The following is a 22,730-nucleotide window of genomic DNA, read 5'->3' as shown; positions in this document are numbered from 1 at the left end:
CTTTAAACAAAAAGCTCGGTAAATATAGATCCTTACGTCATTTTTAAAGCGGTGTTTCACTAATAAAATATCCTCTTTGTCTCTCTAGCCATCTGAAAGAACAACTAAAGATGAAAACCGAAATAATTTGAGGCAATAAATTATGCTTTTCTGTTCAGCTAGTCGAGCCGTTCGGTTCATTGTTATTTGTCGTTAGCTGATGGTAGGGCCTCGTCTTAACAGCCCTAAAAAAACACCATTTGATTCACTGTTTAAACGTTAAATGTGGCTAGAGAGGAAGGAGGAAAGTGGCCTAACCTCCTTTTGCTTCGGGTCCTGTGGATAGACGTCCGGGGGACCGAGTCTGGGCCGTTTAAGAGGCCTGTGTTCGTAGCTCAGAATGCCGAAGGCAGCCATCATCCCCGCGGCATGTCAGCCCGGTGTGTGGCCGATCCTGAGCGCTGCTGCTGCGGCTAGAGCTCCGCAGCTTCACCGATGCTTCCGTTCCGACAGGATTGATGGGAAAATACAAGACAACATAAAAGTCCCTTCACTACAAAATAATGGAGCTTCTTTGATTATAAGGACTTTATTTGTTCGATCAAGAGCTCCTGCAGCGTCGTTGTGGTTATTTTGTTTCGTGTTGTGTTTTTTATTAGATGAGTTAACTAACTCATAGTAACGTTACTATAGGCAAATGAAAATGCATATTACTGCTTAGGATGATAAAAGTCCAATGTGAGAACCATGAAATACAGTTTTTTCCCCTATACAATGTTTATATTACGTTTGTCTTTATATAAAGTGTCATATTTTGAAAAAACAAAACAAACAAAAAACTAAATGGTGTTTAAAAGCATGCAGGAACAAAATTACATGGCCATTTAAAAATAATATTTCAACTCTGACAAAGGTCTTACACACACAAAGCAGTTAAATGTATAAATATACTTTTTATTCAATAAAACATGTTTATAATATTCATAATTCAAGTGTTCAACAACCACAAAAATATAATCTCTGGATCTTAAAGAACAAGGCAACTCTTAATGATTAACATATCTAAGCTTGTGAACTGATTTGTATTTATCTTGATATTTCCAAGATTAATATCTAAACAGATACTGCACGATGTGGCATATGTTTATTTATATATATATATATATATATATATATATATATATATATATATATATAGACTCAAATTCCTGCATAATTTAGGTACCTGTGCAATTCAGCTTGGAAAATACAAACAACTGTCATTCATTCCTGAAGAGATCATGCAGTGAAGTCTTGATATGAAGAAGTACAGGCACTCCTCAAGAATCTAAGGGATTTTTTTTTAGAATTTTTGTTGAGAAAATGTCAGATAACACAGAAATATGCACTTAGAATACAAATAAAAATAGCACTGTCTTGATGAATTATTAAAAGAAATCACGCAGCACATTTTCTTCTCTAAAACACTAATTGCACAATGCTTTTGACAGATATCCATCAAATATATAACAGCAGAGGCACATAACTTACACAGTATGAGTGACAACAACAACAACAACAAAAATAAGAATAATGAAAATAAAACACATTTCTCTTTTTTGGTGCTGATCTCTGGAATGATTGATATGTGTGACTGATTTGAAAGTCATCTTTGGTTGGATTCATATGCATGAAAACGTCAGATACATACAAGGCAATTCAATAATACATTATAGTCAATACATATCTTGCATACTTTGTAGAGCCCAACATGAATTATAGCAAATAAATGAAAAAGTAAATAAATTACATTTATCGGGGTGCTAAATTTACTTCTACCAAACACAGGCAGAAGATCTAGTCCAGTATGAGAAATGCACTCAATCAACACTTGTTTGGACTGACTGGAAAAGTCAGGACGCCTCTCTGGCAGGCAGGATTATTCACACATCAACACAAATAAAGTGCCATCAACATAAATGTTTCCATTGGAAAGCTGTCCTTCATGACATCATATACCGTATGAACTCAAAATCACTCATTGTGCGAACAACAACATTATCATTATCTTAAAGTATAACAAACAAACGGAAAATCTCAGCAGCTTGAAGGATTTTTGCTCTGCATCTGGTATAAATCTTCACAGCAGCAGGTTGGAGGGCCTCTCGTCTCTCTGAATATTTCGTTGTGCAGAGGGTCCGTGTGTTCAACGCCTGCTTAGTTCTTACAGGTGAGCGTTTCTTCTGCTGCCACCATCATGGCATGGAAACATGAGTTTTCATTGGCCAGCAAGTTTGAAGGGGTGTCAAACTCCAAAATCTATTTCAAAGATGATAAGATGTTACATGAACATAACTTTGTCTAGATTTACTGTTTATAGTCCATAATGTATACATCTAGGCTGTTTTTTGATGCAAAATATCAAACCAAGTGGAATCTCTAGACAAATGACACATTAAGCTTTTCTTAAAACTAACTTTACAGTTCTGAGTCAGTTATTCTACATGTAATGAGAATCCATCAGACATTAACACTTTCAAAACAACACTTTAATTGCATGTTAATGTTTCTGACAGCTCTCTGTAAATATACATTGTGTATATATAGAATTAAAATTTTAACACCATTCCGCTTTTTTAAGAGTTAACACATTTATCTAATTTTAAACTGAAAGCTGAACCTTTGGAGCTGATTATCATATTATTATGAACATGTTCTACTAATGCTGTCCCTTTGGGTTCACTGTATGATTATCATTAAAACAACAGCAGATGAAAGTGGAGACCCACCTGCCCCTGGTCCAGGACCATGATCCTGTTACAGTTCAGCACAGTGTTGAGACGATGGGCAATCACTAGAGTGGTGCAGCCGCTGAAAGAGCTGCGAATAGTGTCCTGTATGAGGTGGTCTGTCTCTGTGTCGATAGCAGATGTGGCCTCATCTAAGAGTAGGATCTAAAATACACATACAGCACAAGTTTGTGATCATCAATGTTATAATCACAATTTTTTCAATGGACAATCGGCTTCTCATTTCTTTTACATTTCAGCACCCCATGAAATGGTCATACACTGGTGAGCCAAATTATTATGACCAGTCTCAGGTGAAGCGAATATCGTTGATCATCTACGCCAGCTTCAGTTTGGATCCAGCCTCTTATGAAGACTTCAGATGACCCAACACCTGTGAGGAGACAGCGCCAACTCCTGACAGGACTTCAGATGATGCCAACTCTGAATCAACATGCACCACAGCCAGATTTTCTTAATAGTGTAATCATTATGTTCACAACTACTTTAATGAGCTCATTGTTTCTGCCTTAAATTAATACATGATAGCTAACTGCATGAATTTAGGGGGGGGTATGTAACAATTCAGACCGTGTAAATATGAAGTCTGGTTCACGTTGGTGTCACTGAACACAGCTCACACACAGTCTGCTTCGGTCCAGAGACAAGAGAGCACAGAGTCGGTGCAGATCTCCAACGAGTCGGACCCATATGAATTCTACACAGAATGCTATATTTTAAAGTGATGGAGGAGTTAGGAGGAAAAAGACAGGTTAGACAGAAAAAACTAAAAACGGATAGACAGACTAAGCATTAGAAAACGCAAGAGATGACACCGGTGCCATTCACCAACATAAATACACTGTTTTGCTTTAGTAACAGTTTCATATAAAATCTAAAGGGGAAATCTATTAGACTGTCATAAGCTGTCAACTGCAGCTTTGCCGAGCTGTGATACAAACAAATCACTATTGACTATTTAAAAAGGGGGGGAGGGGCTACCCGATATGTCTCTTTCGGTCTTTCTGTTTAAGTGGAAATTACGTCAACTCATTGAATAATGCTGTGCGTTTCAAGGCTCTTCAGTGGGCCTTTAAGGTCTGTGTAGATTAGAAGGAAAGCAAACAATCAGTTCTCGTGTTGGATACAGGAGAAATCGGAAGGAATAAAGATCTGATCAACTTTGACCAGGGCCAAACTGTTATGGCAAGATGACTGGGTTAAAGTATCTCTGAAACGGCAAGGCTTGTGGGTTGATCCCGGTCAGCAGTGGTGAGAATTTACCGATATTGCTCCGAGGAGGGACAAACCAAAAACCGGGGGTGTAGGGCATCCAAGGCTCATCGATGCACAAGGCCAACGGAGGCTATCCTGTCTGGTCCAAGCCAACAGAAGGTCTACTTTGGTCACAAGTCACAACATTTTAATTTGGAGGAATGTGTCTCAACATGGGGACTGCATAGCGGCAGACGAATCAGGGTGCTTATGATGACCCCTTTCCACCGTAGAAAACACCTACAATGAGCGTCTGAACTGGACCTTGGTGCAGTGGAAGAGGGTCACCTGCTCTAATGAGTCTCGTTTTTTATTCTTCATAATTATGGCCATGTACGTGCGTGCCGTTTATCGGGGGAAGTGATGGCACCGGGATACGCTGACAAGCTGGTGGAGGGAGTGTGATGCTTTGTGCAATGTTCTGCTGGGGGACTCTAGGTCTGGCCATTCATGTGGACGACAATTTGACACGTGCAGCATACCTAAACATTGTTGCAGACCAGGTATACCCCTTCAGGACAATGGTGTTCCCTGGTGAAAGTGGCCTCTTTCAGCAGGATAATGCACGCTGCCACACATTGTTCAGGAATGGTTTGAGGACCATGATGAAGAGGCGATGCACTGGCCTCCAAATTCCCCAGATCTCAATCTAAATGAGCATCTCTGGGATGTGTTGAACCAACAAGTTTGTTCCATGGGACACCTTCACCTTCTACACCAGTCTGGTAGAGTCCATGCCTCGGCGGGTCAATGCTGTTTGGGCAGCACGCAGAGGACCAACAGCATATTAGGCAGGTGGTCATAATGTTCTGGCTCATCAGTGTACAGTTTTCTTTCTTTTTTTCCATATGTCTTATTGGAACAGTAAGCTGGGGCAGGACATATTGATTGACCAATAGTCTTTCATTTTTGTTCGAGAACATAAACAAATAATTCAGTAAAAATGTGTTTTTTATTTAAACTGTAAAGTTTAAATCAGTGGTTCTCAAACAAGGGTCACTAAGAGACCTCAATTCAAAGAGAGCTTCACAATGACTTTTGATATTTTATTTAGAAGAAATTTGAATTAAAAAATATATTAAAAATCATTCTAATACTTATCCAGTAAATCACAAACAACTGTAAGAGTCACGTAAATTCATTGGATAACAAGAACATTCAGTTCCAAAAACTTCTGGAATCCTGATGTCATTATTTTAATTATATTTTTTAACAGAATTTACAGAAACAATGAGTACCAATATATTAAAATAAGTTGGGTTTTTTAAACTAGAGTTTTGTTTCTTCTAATATTGTTGTGGACAATGGAGGGTCTTGGAGTCAAAAAGGTAGAGGAACCATTGGTATGATTTTTCCCAGAAGAGGATTATTAAACTGTGAGTGAACTGCTTGGGTGTCACAGATCAGATGTAAGTCCATGTGAACTGTTCTGTACAGACAGTTACATCACATCCCTTTCTGATATCATTGCACATTTTGTGCAAAGCTTCCCAGGCTTGCATGATCGGCAAGTTTAAAAAACAAAAAGAAAAGATTGCATAAAATGTTATACTAGCAATAGTCATTCACTGTCTGCCATGTGGTGGCAATGTTTCACCATTTTACAACAGCTGAGATTCACCAGAATTGTATATCAGTGCTTCTCAACAGTAGGAGAAAAACAATGATGCAAATAATATACTGTAACTAATCATGTAATCAAATAGAGTTAAGGCAGCAAAATAAACCGGTTTATCAATTTTAAAGTGTAAAACTGTTTTGTTGACAAGATTCTTCAAATTATGTTATTTTATGTTCCACAGATGAAAGAAAGTCATACAAGATTGGAACGACATGAGGGTGAGAAAATGATGACATAATTTTAATTTTTGGGTGCATGTCCACCACACCAGAAAATTTTAAGAAAATGCATCACTAAATATGGGTTCACTTGAAAAGAAGATAAACATGGCTTGAGCCAAACACAATGTGTTTTGTGACAAAATGTTGGTGATAAGAACTTATAGTTCCTGGTAATATTAATACATTTTAAGCATGTTCTTTTGCTTCTGCATGACCAATTGGTTGTTAATCAAAGAGCAGAGCTGAGAAGAAGTGTTCAGGAGTTAATCCTGTTAATCCTAACAGTTACCTTGCTGTGTCTTAGAAGAGCTCTGGCCACACATAGAAGTTGTCTCTCTCCCACTGAGAAGTTCTCTCCATTATCTGTCACCTCTGAATGCAGTGAATTGGGCAACTGGTTAACCTGAAACCAAATCAACACATTACTCAAAGACATTTGCCTTTTTGAGAAATAATTCCTAAACCTCCTGCTCTTACTCACCATGTCCTTAATGTGCGTTTTCTCCAGTGCTTCCCAGATCTGTGCATCAGTATAGTGATCCCAGGGATCCAGATTTGATCTGATGTTGAGATTAGCAACTTAGTCCACATGTTAAACATAAACTGACCCTGGTCTTACTGTGCATGATTCATCAAGTGCGTGTTATTTGAAAGAAAGAAAAATGCTTGTTTTTGCAATCTTTCGTGAAAACATAATTATTTGCTGATTTTGCTCAACTTCTGAAACTACTTAGTTCACAGCTGGTATTAAGATGCGTTTTGGTCGATTGGATCACAAGTGGACGACACAAAATACAGGCAGAAGCAGGGGTCTAAAATGTTTGGAGCTCGTCCACTTCTGACCACTTCCAGAGGTAGTTGAAAATGCATTGGATTGCTTTCGTATTGTAAACGCTCATGTGGTTGAATATGCTCGAACAGCCACAAAAGATCTCTCATACTCTACCGCCTACTGACCTAACGCGTAAACATTATGGGAAGCGCGCGAGCCAGACGGGATTTCAACAGTGCACAATGAGCACAATGTTCTTACCATTCCTGATTTCTAACACACACACAGCGTTTGGCGTGATCTTATTGCTGTCAGATCAGAAAATAAATATACTGTTCTCTGTGTCTTTTTCTGTCGTCTCCGGTGCGTTCATATGTAAATTGTGTAAATATTTTGTCCTTTAGATCAAAAGATCTGAAAAAACACATACATCTACCCGCCCATAGAAGAAATCGGGACAGAAGTGGTTGAAAGTGGACAAAAGAGATATAAAACCCAAGGTATAAACAGGAATGTGTCTCCCTCGTCTACTTGTGATCCGACAGAGCCTTTGTTTTGGCCCTCCATTCTGGTGTGCAACGCCCACTTTTTCACAATCTGATCAATTCCACATGGATAAAATATAGTCTAACTTTCACACTCAAGGAAGTGAACTGCATCATTTTGACTTCGGGACTTGTCTACTATTAGTAAAGTGACGTGGACCGTACCTGACAGTACCAATGAAAAGAACCGGCTCTTGTGGGATGACTGACAGCTTGCTCCTCAAGTCCTCCAGACCAATGTGAGCGATGTTGACACCATCAATGATGATTGATCCACAGCTGAGCTCCACTAGTCTGAAGAGTGCAACACCCAGTGAAGATTTCCCTGAAAAAACAACCAACCATTGTCACAATCTATTTCCTCCACCAGTAATATGACTCGCTGTACAGATGAACACAAACAGCATCTGATAGGATATAAAAAAGTCAAGTAGACGAGTGTACCTGAGCCCGTTCTGCCAACTATCCCTACAGTCTCCTCTGGAAGAACGCTAAAGGAGAGATTCTTCAGAACCAGAGGAAGGCCATCCCGATATCGCATTTCTACATTCTGGAAGGTGATTCGTCCACCCGCTGGCCAGCTGGAAGCAGGAGCGGAGGATCCGGTGATCTGTCGAGGACCTTCGCTTTCCAGGTTCTGAGTAAATAAATGGTATAATGTTTATACTTTGTCCTTCAGAACTCGGCGAGACTGAGTTATTGTCTTCATTAATCACAGTAAAATGCTCTCCGCCACTTGGACGGCAGCTAAGACAGCTGTACTGTTCTGCTTTGATAAAAGTCTACTGAAACAAGCTGTGTCATAAGCTATGATGTTCTGGCTGGCAATAAACGCATCCCATGAAGCCTGCTGAGCGGCATGTAGCAGACTCACTATGCAGCGCACTGACCGCTGGGCTCAGCGGCCTGTGCAAAGTAAAAAGCTGTTGTCTTGTGTGAGCGGTGTCAGCTGAATAACAAATGGTCGGTCCCTTTCTATTTTCCATCGACACAACACGCACGCATGTGTCACAGATGCTTCTACCTTTATGTAATGATTGATCCGCTCCACTGAGGTAAATCGGGCTTCGGTTTCAGAAAGGAGCCTCACAGTGAACTGAAACAGGCCAGTCAGCTGGATATGGGAAGGGAAAGTAAAGGGACAATGAATAACAATTATGAGCAATAATAAGCAATGCAGTCCTGCCCTACAAGCTTTCAACACGTCCCCTACTCGGCTGTGAGAGCAGCGCACCTGTACAGCGTAGGAGATGGCCAGGCCCGCGTAGGCAGGGGGAATGGTGCCGTGCATTAAGACGATGAGGAGGGCTATAGTGGTGATGAGAGAAATACTGATAAGATCCAGACGAACAGCCAGCCAACGCATAGCACAGCTGAACAGATAGTGACACGCTTGGTTTGTGTCAAGCAGGGCTTGATTCCTGGTGGAATAGAACAGATAATTATTTTTTTGTACAATTTGTGGTCAGTTTTTAATATGTTTTAAAGATGTATATTATTCTCACCAAGGGTGCATTTATACAATACAAAACAGTTAGTTCCGGTCCTCAAATTTGATTGGTCCTCGCTTTTTCATTATTATCTTATGCAAAGACATTTGTGAGTGTAACTTTTTGAAATTTGAGAATACTTTCTGGGGCCATGGTACATAAAGACTTAAAGTAAAGTTTCCCCAGCAAAACTTCAGCGTTTCAGTGAAAATTTCTGCAAAGTCATGGAGGACATTATGTTGACTGAATATTACCTGTGTATGAAGTCAGCACCCCTGCCGTAAGCATAGATAGTGGACAGTCCTTGCAGACTGCTGGTGATATGAGAGGTGAAAGGGGATTGGCTGATATTTTCCAGGCGCTTCAGCTCACGAATGAGAACCCTTTGGGTAAAAAGGACAATCGGAAAAGTACATTTATTTATTTATATATATATATATATATTTTCAGTCCCTGACAAAAAGTCACCCAGTCATGGAATATGAGCAGCGATATACGGCTAGTTTTGATCAAAGGTCTGGCTCATCTCATCTGCTTATCTGTGTGTCTCACAGAACTGTCTGTGATGTGACAGGTTAGTGGCGAGATGGAGGCCCACAGGGGACAATAATAAATAGTGAGACTGAGGGGATCTTCCTGGCTGAGCTGCAGTCATTTCTGGCTTCTAAACTGATTTATACGGGGCTTTATGAGGCCTTTCACACATCAGCGCTATCGCAGACAGGACAGAAGAGTCTATCTGCAGTGTAAGGCAGAGGCAGAGGCCATTACTGATGAAAAACTAGCCTGATTTTAGCTTGTAAGTGCATATGTAAAAAAGACAAGGCTTGTGAATAATGTCAGTAATGAATTATACTTTTCTTAAAATGAAGTTGAAAGAGGACAAACCTGCCCTTGATATGCAAGACAGATTCTTTGTAAAAATATGCATGAGGGTGGTGCTGTTGTCTTTTCAGAGCAAAAGAACACATCTGAACATATTTCACTTCAAAGAGAGAAACAAATTTTGTATCACAATGTCTAGAACTAGTGGTCATTAGTACACTGGCAAATGAGAGGTACTTAAAATTGCTGCCATTTTTAAACATATTTTACGTGATATTTTACCATTTTTTATGTTTAAAAATGCCAGCAATTTGATGTACCTCTCAAGAAACTTTACGCCCGTAAGACTTTCGCTCATCTTCTGAAAACAAATTAAGATCTTTTTGATGAAATCTGAAAGATTTCTGTCCCTCCATTGACAGCTACACAACTGACACTTTGAGGCTTAAAATAGTCGTGATCGTAAAACTAATAGATATCAATTGAGCGGTTTAGTCCAAATTTTCTAAAGAGACACGATCATGATAAACAGATTGAATTAAGACTTTTATTCGCATATAAACATTGATCAACTCACACAACAGTTGTAGTAAACGGAAGCTCGCTTGAAGAGCAAGAACCAATGTGGTTCATTCTCGTGTTACGCAGCACGTTTGAGCTTCAGCAATAACCAGTGAGGTTCATTCTCGTGTTACGCAGCACATTTGAGCCAGAGCCGTTGAAAACAGAGTTACGACACTCCCATAGACCGCCATGGGAACTTTGGAATGCGGAAGTAACATTAGCTGTCCTCTCATGAATCTAGTCAGTAGTTGTAATTTATGTAGCCAACTTTAGTTAATGTTTATTTGAAGATAATAGTTAATTGCAGCTAGCTTACATGATCAACACTTCACTAACGTTAGCTACCAGTCAGAAATGTGTAAATACGGAGGTCATAGTTAAATGTGATGTTTTTTACTAACCAGTCAGTAACCATATCTCCAGTTTCATTTCAACTGACCACACTCTCCGTCATATCTACTGAAATTTGCTGCAAATGGTCGTTGCTGTGCTGTAAATGTATTCTACGTTATGGGAGCACCCCATTTCCCTCCAAAAATAAACACAAAACGTATTAATGCCATTTCTGCTACTCCCCAGGAAAAAATGCGATTATATGCAAGCCATTTAAGTGTCAACGTAATAATCAATGTAATGAATCGCAACCACCTTTATAGCAACTTTTATTTAATGTAATTTTGGGGATATACTAACTTTTCATTATGTGAGTTTTGAGTGGTGAATGCTACGCGTTGAGTTGTTCCAGAGGTAACGTAAGTTTCTGAAATATCGACCTCTTTTGAATTGTCAACTGTCTATATTGTATCAGAGGTCCTTTGCGATGCTTATACTGGTCTTCATTTGTACATGCACAGCCAGCGTAATTATTTATATTGGTTGTTTCAACCAATTTTCAAGCCCTGCCTGCTAGCTAGCTAGCCATGACTTCGTCAGCTGTGACAGAATATACAGTATTTCGTTGTCACCTGCCTCTCCAAATGCAAAACTGACATTAACAAAATGCAATAATGCAATAACCGCTTAAAAAGTACTTGGGTGTGTGTTTTATTTTATATTTACCATTCAATAATGCAATCGCTGCTGTCTGTCCCATAGAAGAACATGACAGCCAGCGTATGTTTTGGAACTATTGGGGCTTACATGAACCACGTGACAGCCATAGTTACGACTTCAAAGCGTGTCGCAACTCTTTCTCTCTATGGCTCTGGTTTGAGCTTCAGCAAGAACCAATGAGGTTCATTCTCGTGTTACACAGCACGTTTGAGCTTCTGCAAGAACCAATGAGGTTCATTCATGTGTTACACAGCACGTTTGAGCTTCTGCAAGAACCAATGAGGTTCATTCTTGTGTTATGCAGCACGTTTGAGCTTCTGCAAGAACCAATGAGGTTCATTCATGTGTTACACAGCACGTTTGAGCTTCTGCAAGAACCAATGAGGTTCATTCATGTGTTACACAGCACGTTTGAGCTTCTGTAAGAACCAATGAGGTTCATTCATGTGTTACACAGCACGTTTGAGCTTCTGCAAGAACCAATGAGGTTCATTCTTGTGTTATGCAGCACGTTTGAGCTTCTGCAAGAACCAATGACGTTCATTCTTTTGTTATGCAGCGCGTTTGAGCTTCTGCAAGAACCAATGAGGTTCATTCATGTGTTACGCAGCACGTTTGAGCTCCTGCAAGAACCAATGAGGTTCATTCTTGTGTTATGCAGCATGTTTGAGCTTCTGCAAGAACCAATAAGGTTCATTCATGTGTTACACAGCACGTTTGAGCTCCTGCAAGAACCAATGAGGTTCATTCTTGTGTTATGCAGCATGTTTGAGCTTCTGCAAGAACCAATGAGGTTCATTCATGTGTTACGCAGCACGTTTGAGCTCCTGCAAGAACCAATGAGGTTCATTCTTGTGTTATGCAGCACGTTTGAGCTTCTGCAAGAACCAAGCTTCTGCTTCTGTTTATGTTTGCTGATCAATGTTTATCTGTGAATAAAAGCCCAAATTAAATCTCTTCATCATATAAAGTGATTAAACCACTTAATTCATTCGGATTAGTTTTACAATCTCTTTATGAACTTTTTGAAGTGTCAAAAGGGTAGTTGCGTCGCTGCCAATGGATGGACAGAAATCTCAGATTTGATCAAAAAGATCTTAATTTGTGCTCTGAAGATGAACGAAAGTCTTACGGGTTTGGAACGACATGAGGGTGAGTAATTCATGACAGAACTAAACCTTTAATACACATGAATACATTTATATTTTTAATTAAATAATTACCTGTATAATACAAATAATTAAAATAATATATAGAAACACTTCATTTTCTTTAGTATCTTTTTATCTACATCGTTTTTGGCAGATTTGGAACACAAATTCGTCAATTAATCAGCCTGACCTATATATTTGGTTCTATGTTTTACATTGACACAAGTAGCATCTGGACCAATCAGACACACACAATTTATTCCTTATATTTAATGAATGTTACAGGACACATTTAGACTGATAAGAATTTTAAGACCCCAAAAGGAATTTGCAGGGAATTGTGGCTCTCACTTAATTCTTGCTGATAAGGAGAAATAAACCATTTTAATCCTATATATTCTATATATAACCACATGAGAAATGTATAAACATGTATCTAATTTCCCCATCTCATGATTTTCCTTTTATGTGGTTTGGCCTATGTCTTCATTTTCTCTTTTAAACTCTTTTGGATTAATGTTTCAGACTTGCATACTATGGTTAACCTAAATCATATGTGTAGCATGTTTAGTCTCGATAAACTCCAATATTCGTCCCCCATTTCTTAATTTACTTTACATTTTTCTAAATTTGTGACGCATTAGTATTATAAGAATATTCAATATTCTTTTCTTAAACACCCAATCAAAATATATATTCAAATGCCCTGCTAGAACACAATGGGTCGTAAAATCTCCCTCCAAAGGAAAAAACTTCTTATTGGCTCACACACCTCCAGAGGGTGTGACATCTTCACGCTTTAAAATTCAGTGATCACAAGATCACGCCTCTTAGTCCCTTTCTGAAATCCTGATGTGAAGATAATGCTGAACTAGAAGTGTTCTAAAGACCCCAAGCTTGTGCCAGGCTGCTGCCTTGTCTTTCCATTCACCAAAAATCCTCTGACTCTCACTGGTTCTCTCTCATCAAAACAACATCAGCATAGATCAACTGGAGCCTCAACAAATTGCATCGGGACAGTTTAATTCAAATGGGCGAGACATTTAAGTATCAAACTTTCTTAAGTGTCTCATTATTTGATACATTAAGTATCCTTACCCCTTTTAAAGAAGGGCGTGTTAGAACTAAACTGATGGTTTGCTCAAAGCTGTTGATCTGCTGAATTTCAAACAATGCTATAACTTCTTGCTTTCCTATATTCTGCTTCGGCTCTCTTTCCCTTGGTAAACTGTATGCATGTATGTATGTGTATGTTAGAGTAGTTTAAGTGTTCAGTCTAGTTAATAAAATCTTGTTCATGTCACACGTTAAGTTGTCCATGTCTCAAGCTCATATATTAAGAGTCCCTAATCATAGATTTTGACTACTTAGTTATTTACTACTTAGTAGTACTGTAAAGTAAGAAAGAAATTTCCCATACCCTGGAAATGTACATTTCTTAGAATTAATAAACAATTAACACTGAGTGTTCACGGGACAAACAGGTTAATTGATTGTAATATTAATTTACCACATTAATTTAATTCTATTAACTGACTTGAATATTCATAATCAATTATAACAAGTTATTATTGATTTTTAATATTTCTTTAGAGCTAATTTGATACACACAGCACAACTATCGGTTTCTTTTAATAAATCTGAGAGACCAAACCTGGAGATTCGGTTGACAATGAAGAGGAACACCCCTAAAGGAATGATGGAGAACAGGAACCACGGAAACACAATGCCCACCATTGCCAGACAGAACAGCACTAGTGTCACATTCTGGAGCAGCATTTCGGCTTGCATAGCCAGCCGCACGTCAACTATGCAAAGAGGGAGAATAGAGAGTCAACGTGTGAAAGAGCGAGACATCAAAACTCTTTGAGACGCCCCCGTCATCCCACATTTGAAAAGGATTTGTGAACTGAGAAAGAGAGAAAGAGGTTCCTCACCCTCATCCATGTCCTTGGAGAATCGGTTGAGAATGCGTCCCAGGGGTGTTGTGTCGAAAAAGCGCATGGGGCTCAGAAGTAGAGTCTTAAATAGTTTATCATGCAGAACCGAGGCTGCCCGCACAGTGCACTGCATCAACAACAACAATGACACACACACACAACAGTGTTAATAATGCATGATCACAGCAAATATGCTAATAAATGGGCCGGTGTTTTAAAAACCTATAAAAGGCTTTAGTTAGGGTCTACAATGCAAATAAACAGGTCAGGGGTGTAAACAAACATTTAAACAGCCATAATAGCTAGATTATATGACGGGAACCCGTGGCAAGCATACAGAAATGCCTTTGCCTGAGCTCTGTGAGGTCCAGACGAGACATTACACTGGAAGTGACCAACACTGCTCGAGTCTGACATCACTGAGCAAACATCAATCAACTTCAGCCACAGTAAAATAGGGGAATTTCTTTGTTAATAGACATAAAGTAAGGTATAAAATACAGCTGGCATAAAAAAAATTACTTCGTAGAACAGCAAAACGTTTAAAGGGATAGTTCACCCAAAAATGAAAATTCTGTCATTAATTACTAACCCTCATGTCGTTCAAAACCCTTCAAAACTTTCATTCATCTTCTCATCACAAATGAAGATCTTTTTTATCTCTCTGTCCCTACATTGACAGCTACACAACTACCACTTTAATCCCCAGAAAGGTAGTAAAGACATCATCAAAGTAATCCATATGACTTCAATGGTTCAACCTCAATTTTATAAAGTGACTGTAGTGCTTTGTTTGCAGAAAAAACATAATTTACCACTTCAAAATATTAATCTCCAACGTGCGTTCACAAGAGCACCACACTAAATGCGAGAGTAAACATTGGTGCGTGAATGCGCAACAGATTAATATTTTGTAAATAAAGTGGTTAAGTTATGTTTTTTGCACAAACAAAGCACTCGCATCACTTCATAAAATTGAGGTTAAACCACTAGAGTCACATGGATTACATTAATGAAGTATTTACTACCTTTCTGGGGTTAACTTCTCGTTGCATAGCTGTCAATGGAGGGACAGAAATCTCTCAGGTTTCATTAAAAAGATCTTCATTTGTGATCAGAAGATGAATGAAAGTCTTACGGGTTTGGAACGAAATGAGGGCGAGTAATTAATGACAGACTTTTCTTTTCTGGGTGAACTATCCCTTTAAACAACTGCGTATTAGGATCATGATCATTAGGATGAAAATTCAAAGGGCCCAGGACCCGCACTCCCCGAGGGTCTCCACCACCACAGGGCCCAGGACAGACTTCACAGTTATTCCCTCCTGACGACACACCCGATACATCTGGTTAGAAACATTAGATGATTTAAGGACAAGGGCACCATTTTGTTTTGATGCAACAAATTAAACCTAATTAAATATATACCAAGTACTTTTTGTTTTTTCAAGAAGAAAATAATTTTATTCAGCAAGGATGCATCAAACAGTAAATACATGTATATAGTGTTACAAACGGTTTTAGTTACACTTTATTTTAAGGTGTCATTGTTACAGTGTAACTATATATTTAAGTACTAAGTAATATTAATTAACTACATGTACTTACTATAGGGTTAGGACAGGATCAGGGTTTGGTTGAGGGTTAGTTAGTTAATAACTTACTGTTATTACTATGGTAAGTTCATATAACAAGGACACTGTAAAATAAGGATACCAATATTTCTTTTGATCATGTGACACTGAAGACTGGAATAATGGCTTCTGAAAATTCAGTTTTGCCATCACATGAATACATTTGTATTTAAACAATATATATATATATATATATATATTTAAATAGAAAGTGATTTTAAATTGTAATATTTCACAATATTACTGTTTCTTTACTGTATTTTTGATCAAATAAACACAGCCTTGTTGACCATAAGAGACTTCTTTCAAAGTCCTTAAAAATACCCTACTGACCCAAAAGTTTTAAACAATAGTGTATAACGAATAAATGTAATATATAAATAAAATCAGTTTGTCATTTTAAGTCACACAGGGGAAATAAAGTGGTTGGGATCGCTGTGCAGCAGTGGGTCAGAAGTAGAAAACAGGCATCATCATCTGTCGGCACACTAAGACATGCCGCGCCACAAAGGGCACTTCTCATGAAAACAGCTTCTTTAATTATAATGAAAGCGGTTTAGTTTTAGCACATTCCACAGATCATATCCAGTGTAGACATGACGTTTTCCCCAGCACTTTATACGATCTAACACACAAATGAGGCGTAGTAAATGATGAACGTCATCACTGCCCTGAGGGTAGAACTACAGCACATATAAACACATGGTTACATAAGTACAGATATTCTCACATATATGCCTTGATAACAAAATTCCTCATGTTATGCTTATGGGAGTACATTTGGATTTGATGGATTCTGGCACTAGGAGACAAATTCATTCCATTAATAGAATATGTAAAGTTCCCAAATTTGCTATCTTACCTTCTGGTAAAAGAGATTAGCCATCATCGAGGAATTAGTGAATACAAGTGGCACACAATTACACAGACACATAACCTCTCTAATGTGCTGTCGGGTCTGCTTAAAGGAGAAGAGGGCACAGGGTCCTGCTGGGACACGCATACACAACCCCTCCAGCTCAAAGTCAAGACACTGGACAGATAAATGGATTTAGCCTGCAGGCAATTTCAATTAAACCGCAGAAAAAATGAAGAGACAGAAAGGATGAGAAAGAGAAAAAAGTGGAAACTTGCCAATGTCATGGATTGCAGAGCAAGGATTTAGTGTGAAAACTAAACTGAAACTATACCATATCAATAACATATCAGTTTCACTGTGGGAAAAAAGGCATTAATTGCTATGCCCCCATGACAGATTAACCTGGTACTCTCAGGTAGATTCAGGCGGTGATGAATAGTACATGAGCAAAGAGGAAATGCATCTGCCTGAGGACCCAAGCGTTTGATGAAAAATTCAGCAGGAAGCCTGAACAGAGGAATCTCGTGCGCTAACTTGGCTGACAATAAACTCCAGATTACCTTGACGAACACCAGCCCTCTCACGGTCTTCAGGAACAGCGCCGCCACCATGGATAAGACGTACACCCTGGAGTAGTACTGTATGTGCGGATTCAGCCGCATGCTATCGCTCTCGGCGGTCTCGTTCCCCTGCAGGAGCGAGGAATTCTGCAGGGACAAACGAACATTACCTTGGAAACATGATCCTTCCCTAGAGATCCCCAACATACCAGCTGAACTGTGTGCACCAGTCCCAGTCTCAATTATTTTACAGAATACGAGTTAACTGCAACATCTGTTGCCGTGATTGTCCCTCTGTGTAAATCGTGTGGAGTCTGGCACTTCTAATTAGTTTCGGGATTGATGTTCATTTCAGCTGAGCACCAAAAGTCGGTGATTCAAGCTGGCGTTGCCTTGCCTTAAAGGAATAATTCACTCAAAAATGAAAATTGTCATCATTGTTTCACCATTATGTCGTTTCTAAACCTGTAAAGACTTACTTTCTTCCATGAAACTCTGAAGGATGTGAGCAAGAACGGACCATGGAAACTAATTATTCTTTTGAGTCAGATCTTTCCAGTGAATTGGTTGGTTAATAATCAGAAATTCTCAAAAAAGAGTCATACAGGTGAGTAACTGATGACAGAGTTCTTTTTGTTGGCTGAACTATCCCTTTAAATGGCAAAAAGTTAAAGCAGTGAGATTGGTTTACCCCGCTGCCCTGCCTGATCCAGTGACTCAGCCACCAGTTGCTGAAGGCGATACTGCCTGTGGTGAAGAGGAAGAGGAGGATGTTCACAATGAAGGCCAGAGGACCTCCGGCAGCCTTGATGTAAGCAGCATACACAGGCCAGGCCACGGCCCCGGTCCCCTTTTCCTCCGCCTGCATGAGCTGTTCTGTGAGGTGCAAATCAAACAACAGAAAGAGACAGAGGAAAACAACAAACAAGTGTGACTCATCCACCAATATTAGCTCAGCTAAACTCAGACTGTTGTTCTCAGATTAAACCAGCGCTTCTCAACTGCTATTGGCCACGACCCCAAGATAGGTCACACGTTGGCTAGCCAAACATCTGAACAAACTACAAAAGATTAACTTATTTGCTGGGTGGTTTTTATTTAGTATAACAGTCATGGGATGTTTGTATCAACTAGGCTTGTGTTTGCATCATTTCAGATCAGCGAATGTGAGCGAGTTGTTCGTTTCTGCATTGGGCAGAGACCTAGATTTGTTTTAAAAGTGTTTTCTCTCGAAGCACTAAAAGTAAATAGCGACTGAGGGTGTGTTTACATGACACAATTTTCAACTGAAAAAAGGAAACTTTTTATACGTTTTGGCCATTCTTTTACACGACAATTGCGTTTTGATGGCCTGAAAACGGGTTTCAGATTGCAAGGTTACCTTTATTGACTGTGTAAACAACAAAAACGTGAATTTGTAAAAACGGGTGATGTCATGCGTACGCGTATTATGTTCACGGATGCGTATTACATGTTCGTGGGGCGTTTCTTGACAAAATGACACCGACAACTACTGGCCTGGCATGCATACTGTAAAACAGGCTTTTTAGTTATTTGCACAGATCCGTGTGAATGGGGATCGGTTTTAGTACATCGTTGTAGAGTAAACATTTGGTCAAATTTTTGTCTATTCACCTTATGTCATGGTCATGTTATGTTAATGTATTTTTGTTGACTGCCAATTTAAATTAAATTTTTAAATGATCAACATATAATATTCATATAAACATTTATAATAACATATTATTAACATAAATATTGTATACATTATTAAATCATATGCATATACAGTTTTTGCCTCCAAATGTGTTTGACTCCAAAGTCATTCCTTAAAGTTCCTTTTTTGTACTGGTAATGGGTTAATGGTGTCACCACTTGAAATGCAATGTAGATTCACAGCAAACCCAGCTGAGAAGTGCTGGATTAAACACCCCTCACCTCCTTTATTGCTCTCGGCGTGCGGCTGGGCTGCATCATTGACATGAAGGGCCCGCGGGCTGCTCTCCTCTTCTGCCCTCTGCTTGTTTTTCAGGTTCTTCCTCACCAGGTTCTGGATGAAAGATGAACAGAAAAAGAGAAAGAGCGAGACCTGGTAAAGAGCAACCCGCAACTGAATGAGCCAGAACAACGGCTGATGGGTCATTAATACAGAGATCAGTGACAATGTCCCTTGGCTAGTACTCCCACAGATCAATTCACCTATAAATTACAAAAGCACAGCGTAAATTAACATTTCAAACCCAGCAGCTCTGCAGCCCGTGGTTCATGAATTTTGCAGTGGGTGATGTAGGATGTTTTGGTGAGAGTGTGACCCTGGTGTTTTCCCATAGGGCAGAGCTGCAGTGGGCGGCATATCGCACCTCTTGCTGCACGCTGTTGAAAAGGGCAGCGTAGTCTCGGCCTTTCTCCATCAGCTGGGTGTGTGTGCCGTGCTCTGCTATCTGTCCGTCCTTCATTAACACCAACTCATCACACTCTGGCAAGTACTGTAGAATAAACACACCCGGGGGAAAGGACATAGAGTGTCATAAAACAGAGTTAGGAGGCCTTATGTTACGTTAACCTAAATCTAAGCATAATAATATCATAGAGTAGAAGACATTAAAGAAAAAAGAAAAATAACAAAATAATAATGATATAAAATATAATAAAATAATGTGTTGAGGGAAATCTTCATATTTTTAATAGGGATGACATATTGATATTATCAGTTATCAGCTAATATTAAACAGTTTTTATATATTAGTAACAGTCAATATTGGGTTTATAGTTGACTTTTAAATTGTGCAGTTCATTTCCTATATTTTTTACCTTTCCGTCATCTAATGCTCAATTAAAACTAATTTAAGTAATCTTTAGCAAATCTCAAAACAAATATATATTTTTTTATAATGCACATTTTAATGTTATAGCATTTAAAATGTTTAATTTTAAGTGTTTAATTTTTTACATTTTATTTAGAGAATACTGAACAGAATTTAAATGTGTGCAATTTATCAGTTAGCGGCAGTGTTATTGTTAACTGAAATGATTAAAACAATCGTTTTTGTTAATTGAAATGAAGCTGAAATATAATAAAAAATGTTTTTAAATTAACTTAAACTTATAAAAAAATAGAAACTTAAAAAGAAAATTAGAAATGTTGCCTTGGCAACCAACTGAAATAAAATAAGTTTAAGATATATAAGAAGTACTAAAATGATGAAAAATAAAACTGAAATAAAAATGCTACTAAAAGATAAATATGATTTTTTTTTATCACAAGGGCACGTAAAATTAATAAACTAACATTTTGTTCAACTAAAATAAAACTGAATTGTACATAAATAATACAAAAATTTTATTCATATGAAATAAACAAAAAGGCTTATTGGTATTAGCTTAAACAAATATTTAATAAATAAATAAATAAAAAGCCATGCTGTATTATAAGTATAGTAATGACTGAAAGGATTGCCTAACAACGGCCTTCACAATAAAGCACTGCCTCTCATATGAACCATATTCGATTCAAAAACGTATATATTCTCAGTGGAACTTGGTGGACGAGTTCGATGTTGCCACATGTCTATGCTCTCTCGCTGCACATCCCGTGCGTCCATAAGCCTCTTGCCTGCAGTTGGTGCGTGACGAAGATGACAGTCCTGCCCTTGGCAGCGGGGCGGATGGCGCTGTGGAATAGGTGTGAGCCCACACGAGTGTCTACGGCGCTGAGGGGGTCGTCGAGCAGAAGGATGGGTCTCTCGCTGTACAGCGCACGTGCCAGACTCACTCTCTGCCGCTGGCCGCCGCTCAGGTTGGCTCCTCTCTCTCCTATCTACAGCAGATAATTCCGTTACAGACACAGTCATGATTATACACCATTTTTCCAAGGCTATTTACAATTGAAAAAGTAATATGGATATCATACAAGTGAGATTTGTACGACCTTGTGCTTTGATTGTGTTTGTCGAGGACAGAGATTATATTAGGAGCATTATACCTCAGTCATATCACCATATGGTAGCTCAGTAATATCAGGGAATAAACAGCATGCCTCCAGAACAGCATTGTACCTGGTGAGAGATGAGCACAACACTTGTTTCATTTTAGAAGAAAGGCCCAAGTCATTTGTGTGCACAACTTGCATATGCATGGATAAAGCTCCTTACTTTTCCTCAACATATTGTTTTCCAAACAGGATGTTCTCCCTGAGGGAATCGTTGAGGATCCAAGCCTGTTGAGCAACATATGCGAATCCTCCATTTACAGCTACTGAACCGCCAAGAAGGGTCATCTAGACAGAAGGCGAAGAATCAAACCTATACATCTGCTTTCACCCTGCAGAGAAGACCAGCTGGTTTATGTCCAGGCTGGTTGATGATGGTTAAAGGGGTAGTTGTAAAAAATAAACGGTTTTCATTATTTACTCTAATTCCTTGCCAAACCCATATGCTGTTATTTCCTCAGTAGAACTCATAAGGTGAAATGCTTCTCTTTTCTGTAAAACAACAGCTGTCAAGCTCCAAAAAAAGAACTCTTTCAAAGTTTAAAAGAACAGCATTTATTTGAATCTTGTAACATCTTAAATGTCATTACTGACTATTTTCATCAATTTAATGCATCCTTGCTGAATAAAAGTATACATTTAAAAAATATTCTGACCCCAAACTTTTGAATGGTAGTGCATGTAATTTCTCACCTGTCCCAGGAGAGCAGATAACAGTGAGCTCTTTCCACTGCCGACTCCACCACAAACCCCCACCAGTGAGCCCTGGGTTTACAGCGCAGAAAGCGGGCCGTCAAATCACGTAAAATTATGTGACGATAGAGTAAGTTTAATTCAAGTTTTGAAAAACTACAGGAGCCCTCTATTCAGTTTTCGTGCAGGCAAGGTTTTAGCCTTGAAAAGCTTAATGAAGGTGAAACCACACATGGAATGGTAAAAAGGTGCTGATGACCCATGACAGTACCGTGCGGATGCTCAGGTCTATGCGGTGCAGGGTTTTGTGCAGCGGCGGTCGGATGCTCTGGGATGAGGAGATGGTGCTCTGCGGGCTCTCCTGCTCCATGTGTGTGAGAAGGTGCTCTGCGTTGGGTTCCTCGCTCTTTCCTTTACTCTCCTCTGTGCTGATGTACAAGCTCAGTTTCTCCCTCCTCAAAAGCCTCCTCATGCCTCCTCTTTTCTGCTGAACTCGGCTCTTTTTCCCCTGTGAGACGCAGGTCTTCTCCCAGGCCAGTGTTGCATCTTTAAACTCCACCGCATTACTAGGATCTTCCGTTTTGACCGAGATCAGCTCCCTGTCCTCCATCATGAAGAGCTTCTGTGGGCAAAAGTGGAGTCATTAACACCGGGAACATCAAACTTGTTTGGTAAACAAAACTTTGAAGGAATAGTTCTCCTATAAGAACAATCCAGGGTCACACTTTAGATTAGGGTCTAATTCTCACTATTAACTAACTATTAACTACAACTTTTGCCTCAGTAAACTAC

The 22,730-nt window shown here is 39.0% G+C and overlaps 2 protein-coding genes across 17 annotated transcripts in view; both read right to left on the bottom strand.

Moving 5' to 3' along the window:
* Positions 1-514, bottom strand: part of med12 (mediator complex subunit 12) — a 30,622-nt gene extending 30,108 nt beyond the window's left edge. For 6 of the 14 annotated variants that reach the window (XM_077235844.1, XM_077235846.1, XM_077235849.1 and 3 more), the window contains exon 1: positions 298-514. In XM_077235844.1, the coding sequence (XP_077091959.1) occupies positions 298-399 (102 nt within the window). In that variant the 5' untranslated portion in view covers positions 400-514. The remainder of the gene's footprint in view (positions 1-297) is intronic. The other 8 variants (XM_077235842.1, XM_077235847.1, XM_077235848.1 and 5 more) reach the window with 2 other exon arrangements.
* A 398-nt stretch (positions 515-912) lies between these two features.
* The window catches only part of LOC143744400 (ATP-binding cassette sub-family C member 5), a 43,468-nt gene continuing 21,650 nt past the window's right edge, over positions 913-22,730 (bottom strand). For all 3 annotated transcript variants that reach the window (XM_077235869.1, XM_077235870.1, XM_077235871.1), the window contains 20 exons: positions 22,210-22,560; positions 21,939-22,010; positions 21,409-21,533; positions 21,240-21,312; positions 20,871-21,074; positions 19,618-19,743; positions 19,196-19,307; positions 17,949-18,133; positions 17,258-17,404; positions 14,202-14,331; positions 13,919-14,072; positions 8,926-9,054; positions 8,416-8,602; positions 8,206-8,295; positions 7,626-7,818; positions 7,347-7,506; positions 6,346-6,424; positions 6,154-6,267; positions 2,748-2,912; positions 913-2,277 (listed from right to left, as the gene is read on the bottom strand). In XM_077235869.1, the coding sequence (XP_077091984.1) occupies positions 2,176-2,277; positions 2,748-2,912; positions 6,154-6,267; positions 6,346-6,424; positions 7,347-7,506; positions 7,626-7,818; positions 8,206-8,295; positions 8,416-8,602; positions 8,926-9,054; positions 13,919-14,072; positions 14,202-14,331; positions 17,258-17,404; positions 17,949-18,133; positions 19,196-19,307; positions 19,618-19,743; positions 20,871-21,074; positions 21,240-21,312; positions 21,409-21,533; positions 21,939-22,010; positions 22,210-22,560 (2,898 nt within the window). In that variant the 3' untranslated portion in view covers positions 913-2,175. The remainder of the gene's footprint in view (positions 2,278-2,747; positions 2,913-6,153; positions 6,268-6,345; positions 6,425-7,346; positions 7,507-7,625; positions 7,819-8,205; positions 8,296-8,415; positions 8,603-8,925; positions 9,055-13,918; positions 14,073-14,201; positions 14,332-17,257; positions 17,405-17,948; positions 18,134-19,195; positions 19,308-19,617; positions 19,744-20,870; positions 21,075-21,239; positions 21,313-21,408; positions 21,534-21,938; positions 22,011-22,209; positions 22,561-22,730) is intronic.

Source organism: Siphateles boraxobius, unplaced genomic scaffold, assembly GCF_051911475.1.
Source record: "Siphateles boraxobius isolate OS27281-9 unplaced genomic scaffold, OSU_SipBor_1 2, whole genome shotgun sequence".
NCBI classification, from domain to species: Eukaryota; Metazoa; Chordata; class Actinopteri; order Cypriniformes; family Leuciscidae; genus Siphateles; species Siphateles boraxobius.
This window is presented reverse-complemented; position numbering and strand designations above follow the sequence as displayed.